This window comes from Toxorhynchites rutilus, chromosome 2 (genome assembly GCF_029784135.1).
Source record: "Toxorhynchites rutilus septentrionalis strain SRP chromosome 2, ASM2978413v1, whole genome shotgun sequence".
NCBI lineage: Eukaryota > Metazoa > Arthropoda > Insecta > Diptera > Culicidae > Toxorhynchites > Toxorhynchites rutilus.
This window is the reverse complement of record NC_073745.1, coordinates 187,468,357-187,475,810: the sequence shown is the minus strand read 5'-3', so window position 1 is coordinate 187,475,810 and position 7,454 is coordinate 187,468,357. Positions and strand designations below refer to the sequence as shown.

At 42.4% G+C, this 7,454-nt stretch overlaps 2 protein-coding genes across 2 annotated transcripts; one reads left to right on the top strand and one right to left on the bottom strand.

The window, feature by feature from the left end:
- Positions 1 to 733: 733 nt before the first annotated feature.
- LOC129771831 (uncharacterized) lies at positions 734 to 1,249 on the bottom strand. The gene is made up of 2 exons (XM_055775900.1): positions 1,179 to 1,249; positions 734 to 1,096 (listed from the first exon to the last, which is right to left on the bottom strand). Exons 1-2 carry the CDS (start codon positions 1,182 to 1,184, stop codon positions 788 to 790), a joined length of 315 nt encoding a protein of 104 aa, XP_055631875.1. The 5' UTR covers positions 1,185 to 1,249; the 3' UTR covers positions 734 to 787.
- Positions 1,250 to 1,807: 558 nt separating this feature from the next.
- LOC129771291 (uncharacterized) lies at positions 1,808 to 2,280 on the top strand. Its single transcript, XM_055774777.1, has 2 exons — positions 1,808 to 1,870; positions 1,947 to 2,280. Exons 1-2 carry the CDS (start codon positions 1,862 to 1,864, stop codon positions 2,238 to 2,240), a joined length of 303 nt encoding a protein of 100 aa, XP_055630752.1. The 5' UTR covers positions 1,808 to 1,861; the 3' UTR covers positions 2,241 to 2,280.
- Positions 2,281 to 7,454: the final 5,174 nt, after the last annotated feature.

Here is a 7,454-nt window from a genome sequence, read left to right as displayed (position 1 = left end):
GCGAGACGCAAGGTAACGAAAGCATATTTCGTTGCAAATCTCTTGCAGGGCAATATCGATTGTCCTATACTGCTCAGTATGCTGTACATTAATACCCGTCGTTCTCATCTACGATCACACTCATTTCTCATCATACCTCATGCTAGAACGAACTATGGCCTACATGAACCAGTGCCGGAGTATGTGTCGTGTTTTCAATAAGTGTTCAACTTTGTGTTTAATTTCAATGTGTCACAAGAATCGAATAAGAGCAAATTTAGGTGATTTTTTGTGTTGTTAGTTTAAGTTAGTTTAAGTTCTAATGTCATTGGGATGGAAATCATCGGTTGGCAAATACGAAAAAATAAATAAATAAATAAATAAATAAAGTATACTAAAATAGAGTGTTTATTCTCAAATTTCTGTAAGTTGGTGACATATCTCCTCCATAATTGGTACACTTACCCTATTTGTTATTCCGAACACGATCAACAATCTCTTCATTAATCACAACAGAGACGCGCTCATTTAAATGGTTTTGCGATGTTACCATGAATTTAGTTTTACTTGTACACTATTTTCATTGCTTCTACTATTATCTAGTGAAAGAAATTCACATCAAGTATGAAACGGCTTAACAGTTTTTTATGCTGCGATAAATGGAGTAAAATTATTTGCAAAACGATTAATATCACGTCGCATGCTCTCAACATTATTTGAAATATTATAAACTTAAAAAATCAAACATTGTTAGTTTCAGAGAAATATACAAGGCGTTTATTTTTATCTTTCTACAAATTATTCCATGCTAATAATAATATGGGTGCCCATACCCATATCCATAATGTCCCGGGTGAGGATAGTACCCTGCGTATGGATAATATTCAGGTCCGCCGTAACCTCCGTGAACATGTACGTGCTTGTGAAAACCAAACCCAAAGGTTTCCGCGTTATCCAAATCATCGCTTGCCGCCGCTGTGCCCTGGTTGTTTGTGTCATCCTCCGATACAGTTAATGGAAGATCTGCCGCCCGCACTACTCGAACAGGTGGTGCAATTTCTCGGGAATTTACTGAGTTTACAGCGATAACAACAATCATGGCGAATAAACAAATGTGCTGTGAATATAGAAATTTAATAAATAAGAGCGAAAATTAAAATTAAAAATTAATTATTAAAATTATCCTTTTTTGATTTTACCTTCATGGTTCTAAAGGAGATGTAATCACGGATCTGGATTAAATAAAAGAATATGCGACACGGCAGAATATTTTCAGAAAACTGATTGACTCCAGAGGGAAAGTTCTTGTTTTTATACCAAATCGATATTCTCATGGAAATCGCGCGAATATCTGCCGCATACTTTCAATTGACGTCACAAACGCCGTTGCAAAGAAACGAGAAATATATGTCGATGGTTGGGGGCAACGTTCGATGATAAACGATGGAACCTGGAGAACTCAAATTGTTCACGAACTTCAAAATTCCTGGAGTATTTTTGAATATTACTACTCATAACATAATCAACTTCGTGCATCATATGACTAGATTGTATTTGCAATTCGTTGGAGTCATTGCTTCTGTGGGGAATTTTCTAGCTTGTTATTTACTTCAATATTACTATGACAAATGTCACACAGGTAGATTTAAGCGTGTGATGTTTTTGAGGCATTCTTGTTAGTTATTTTGATTTGAACCGTAGCCAATCCCGAATGATTTTCGTGACGCAAATTCAGCGTTTCGCTTCTGGAACAAGTATTTCCACGCGCATTCATTTTGCACTATAAAAGTAAGAGGTCACAACGTTAGGAACATCATTCGTGAATTATCCTTCTGAAACGCAACTATTGCGAGTAACAGAGAATACTCCACAAAAATACACAATGAAATCGGTGAGATGTGCTCAACAATTTTCACAATTACAACTTACAATTTTTAACAAGAATAATAACAACACCGTTTTTTCAGATTATGTTTCTATTCGCAATGATCTCGATCATCGCTGCAAGTGCAATCAGACCTCAAGTAGCTTCAGTGGCTGATTCATCCGCGGCCGTACCAGTAGAAGGTGCCAGCAATCAGAATGCTGCGGAAGAGCGTGAAGACTTGGATAACGCTGAAACTTTCGGATTTGGATTCCACAAACATGTACACGTACATGGTGGATACTACGGTGGACCTGCCTACTATCCCCATTACGGTGGTTACTATCCGTATGGAGGAGGATATGGATATGGTTACGGGCACCCGTACTATTACTAGAATAAAGTTAGATTTATAAAAAAGTGTAAATAATTCCTCGAAAACTATAACTGAGTGACTCCTTCTATAAAGTCACTCTCCCATCGATGACAGGCATTGAAGTTGTCGCTTGCCAGACACAAATTAATGGCAAAGACCTCTGCATTGCCTCGATATATATTCCTCCAAGAACTATGGTTGGCCGCCATCAGTTTTTTGATATCATCGAGGCACTGCCGGAGCCGCGGCTAATCTTAGGTGACCTCAACTCCCATGGAACAGCATGGGGTTCACTCTACGATGACAACCGTGCCACTTTGATTTATGATCTGTGTGACAACTTCAAATTGACAGTTTTGAATACTGGGGAAGCAACTAGAATAGCCAACCCTCCTGCACGGGCAAGCATGCTAGACATATCACTTTGCTCTTCTTCGTTATCCCTGGATTGCACGTGGAAGGTAATCCAAGATCCCCACGGTAGTGACCACCTGCCAATAATTTTATCGATCGCCAATGAATCAGGTTCTCGTGAGTCAGTCGATATTGCGTATGACCTCACGAAAAATATTGACTGGAGAAAATTTGCAGAAATAATATCTGAAGCTCTTGTTTCAATGCATGAACTTCCTCCACTCGAAGAGTATAATTTTATATCGAGTTTGATTTACGAAAGCGCACTTCAAGCTCAAAAGAAACGTGTTCCTGCTACCACTTTACGACGTCGTCCTCCATCACTTTGGTGGGACAAGGAGTGTTCAAAGGTCTACCTTGAAAAATCATCCGCTTTCAAAAAATTCAGGAAAACTGGACTAGTGGAATGGTTTCGAAAGCACCAAGCTCTAGAAGCCAAACTAAAAGGTCTGATTAAAGCAAAAAAGCGTGGATATTGGGGAAAGTTCGTCAATGGTTTGTCAAGGGAGACCGCTATGAGCACTCTTTGGAATACGGCTAGGAGAATGCGTGGCTGGAACCATACAAATGAAAGTGAGGAATACTGTGACCGTTGGATTTTCAAATTTGCAAGAAAGGTTTGTCCCGATTCCGTTCCTGCACAAAGCGTCGTACGCGACATTCCGCTCCAATGCGACTATGAGAATTTTTCGATGGTGGAATTCTCAATTGCCCTCCTCTCATGTAACAATTCAGCTCCGGGGTCGGACAAGATTAAATTCAACTTGTTGAAGAATCTTCCCGACTTGGCAAAACAGCGTTTGCTGAACTTGTTCAACAAGTTTCTGGAGCTGAATATTGTCCCGCATGACTGGAGACAAGTGAGAGTGATAGCCATACGGAAACCCAACAAGCCGGCTTGCGATCACAACTCGTATAGGCCGATTGCAATGTTATCCTGTATTCCTAAATTGTTAGAGAAAATGATTCTACTTCGTTTGGACAAGTGGGTTGAAGCGAACAATTTGCTGTCAAATACGCAGTTTGGCTTCCGCCGAGGTAAAGGGACAAATGATTGTCTCGCGCTGCTATCTTCTGAAATCCAAATCGCGTTTGCTCGCAAAGAACAAATGGCTTCCGTTTTTCTCGATATCAAAGGGGCATTTGATTCAGTTTCCATGGAAATTCTCTCAGAGAAACTTCATAATCGTGGACTTTCACCAATTCTGAATAATTTCCTGTACAATTTACTCTCAGAAAAGCACATGTTTTTCAATCATGGCAGCTTGAAATCTTCTCGATACAGTTTTATGGGCCTACCACAAGGCTCCTGCCTAAGCCCCCTCTAGTACAGTTTTTACGTCAATGATATAGATGATTGTCTAACTAGAGACTGCACGCTGAGACAACTTGCAGACGATGGAGTTATTTCCATCACGGGTACTAATCCCGTCGTTCTGCAAAAGTCGTTGCAAGATACCCTGAACAATCTGTTCACGTGGGCTCTCAAGCTGGGTATCGAATTCTCTACGGAGAAAACCGAAATGGTCGTTTTTTCTAGGAAGCACGAACCCGCCCAATTCCAGCTTCACCTATCCGGCAAAACGATCAAGCACTCGATGTTTTTCAAATACCTTGTAACGTTATTAGTCTCTTTGTCTATGATATTGACAATCGCTATAAAAATGCCAACACGCAACGCAACATCACACTCTCTTGCAACATTCGCACTATAATTATACAACGACATCATATGATAATATGGGTGACGGAACATGCTCATCAACACAACACACTTGGGAGCGGAATCATACGCACAAAATAATTGAAGAGGAGAATCGAATTAACCACGGCTGAAGACGGTCGTATTTTTTTGGGTACACGACGCTTCTGGTGCGGCCATGGTGCCGAAGCACATTTTTAGAAAAGTTTCGGGTGCTGCTACTATATCGCAGAGCACATTGGTGGTGTAAAATTTTAGTAGTGCGAAAGTTTTGGTTCCGCGGCAGAAAAGGATCTTCGCTCGAGAAAGAAGGAAAAATCCCATGAGCCACTGTTGAGGTCAAAAGTGTTCTTGCTCGCGGCGCTTCTTGTGCGGCCATTGCGTCGAGCACATTTTCCAGAAAATTTTGGTGGTGCGAAAAGTAGTGGTTCCGCGGCGAAAGAGATTTGGGTTCCATGAAGGAATGTAAAAGGGTGGAAGTGGCCAGTGTCGAGGTCGGTCGCGGTTTTAACGTCGCTGGTGCTCATGTGTTAGCACATTGTTTGAGTGCAATTTTCGGTTGTGGAAAAAAACGCTTCCGTAGCGGAAATAATTTGTCTCCTCTGCAAAAGTCAAATGGTGACGGTTCCGGAATGTGCCTCGTGGATGTGAAAGTGTCCCGTCCGTGAAGAAACTTTCGCGGTGTTTCGTTCCCCTATTGGTGATGGTAGCTAGATCGCCCCATGTGGTGCAGTACATTCGGTCGAGTTCCTGAACCACGCGATTCGAGTGTCGTCACGTGAGCGTCCGCCAGTGTGATTAATGGCGAAAAGAATCGGCCGCAAGGTGTACATGGCAGTGAAAAGAAAAAATTGAGAAAAAAGAATAAAAAAAAAGGCAAAAGCAACAGACGCGGCAGTGGCTTCCGGTACCGAAGAAAGGGACGACAACAACGAAGAAAGGAAAGGAGATCGAGGAAAGGGAAGGACCGCAGGAGAAAAGGTGACACCAAACGGAAGGAGCAGGACGACGCTCTCAACCCGAACCCCATCGGAGTGCTTCACAATCTCCAGCCAAGGTGAGTGCGAATGTTGAAAAAAAAAAAAAAAAAAGGAGTGTGCGTGACAATTCGAAGCAAATTTTATGGCATGATGGCGGCGCAAGGTACAGCCCCGTCATGCAGATGCGTGTAGCAACAGACGACAAAATACGCGCATGAAAAAAGTCGTTACAACCTTGGAGTATATTTTGACTCTAAATGTACCTGGGGAATACACATTGCGTATTTGAAACAGAAATGCCAGCAAAGAATCAATTTTCTCCAAGCAATAACCGGAACATGGTGGGGTGCCCATCCAGGAGACCTCATTCAGTTATACAAAACAACGATATTATCAGTGTTAGAATATGGCAGTTTTTGCTTCCGATCAGCTGCCAGGATTCATATTCTCAAGCTGGAGAGAATACAATATCGTTGCTTGCGTATAGCCATGGGGTGTTTGCATTCGACACATACGACGAGTCTCGAAGTTTTGGCAGGAGTACCCCCGCTTACTCTTCGGTTCACAGAATTATCCTACAGATTTCTCATCCGTTGCAAGATCATGAATCCATTGGTGATTGATAACTTCGAAAATCTACTCCAACTGATTCCTCAGTCAAGTTTTATGTCTTTATACCATGAGTACCTTACCCACGACGTGCACCTTTCACCAGGCATCTCCAACCAAGTTTGCTTCCCATACTTCCTCTGTCATTTTTTATCTGTCCATGCGACAAAAAATCCATGGAATCCCAGATCATCTACGCTCAGATTCTATTCCGCCGATATTTTCGGCAGAATATGGGAAAGTTAGATCTGATAAAATGTTCTTTACTGACGGTTCATTCATAAACGGGTCCACTGGCTTTGGCATCTTCAATGAAAATTCCAGTGCCTCTTTCAAACTCAAAGATCCTTGTTCCGTGTATGTTGCTGAACTGAGTGCGATATACTACGCACTGGGGATCATTGAAACATTGCCCATCGACCACTATTTTATTTTTTCAGACAGTCTCAGCTCATTAGAGGCAATCCGCTCAATGAAGGTTGATAAACGCTCATCTTATTTCCTAACAAGAATAAGACAACTATTGAGTGTTTTTGTCGAAAAATTATTCAAGATTACCTTAGCATGGGTTCCCTCTCATTGTTCGATTCCGGGGAATGAGAAAGCGGACTCGCTAGCTAAGGTGGGCGCTTTAGAAGGCACTCTTTTTGAAAGGCAAATTGCTTATAATGAATTTTTCCACATTCCTCGTCAGTACACGCTCGTAAGTTGGCAACGCATGTGGAGTGGAGATGAGTTCGGTCGTAGGTTACACACGATTATCCCTAAGGTCTCGACGAGGGCATGGTTCAAGGGATTGAATGTAGGTCGTGATTTCATTCGCGTGATATCTCGGCTTATGTCCAATCACTACAACCTAAACGCGCATCTCTATCGCATTGGGCTCGCAGCAAACAATCTTTGTGATTGTGGCGATGGCTACCACGACATCGAGCATGTTGTCTGGTCGTGTATCCGGTTCCATACTGCTCGCTCTCAGCTCTCTAGAGCACTGAGAGCACAAGGCAGACAATCGGAGATCCCCGTCCGGGATATCTTAGGTAGCCGTGATCCTGATCTTCTGCTTCATCTATACCTGTTCCTCAGAAACGCCGATGTCAACGTTTAATGATGTTTCCTTCGTTGTGTCCCCGTTTCATATCCCTCCTATCCGATCAATAAACTTTTACTTAGTCGCGGCAATACATACACACACTCTTTACAAACACACGGGCCAAAGGTTGTGCAGTCCACTGATGATTCAACAAGAGCCAAAGGTTGTACCGCTCATGACAACTCTACACGAACTGATGATTGCGCCGGCTAGTGACCATTCTATCCAGGATTCCTCGAGTCGAGAAAGACGCACCACGCTAGATATGAGGTACAGACTAGGGGGACGTTGCTGATTAATGGTCAGCTGCATCCCAATAGGAAGTATCCCGTGTCGGGCACACGTACAGAGCATTGGAGACAGCAACATCCCAATTACGAAAACACTTGTAATACTAACCTCGAGCCAACCGCGAGTAATCGGTTACATATAACTAA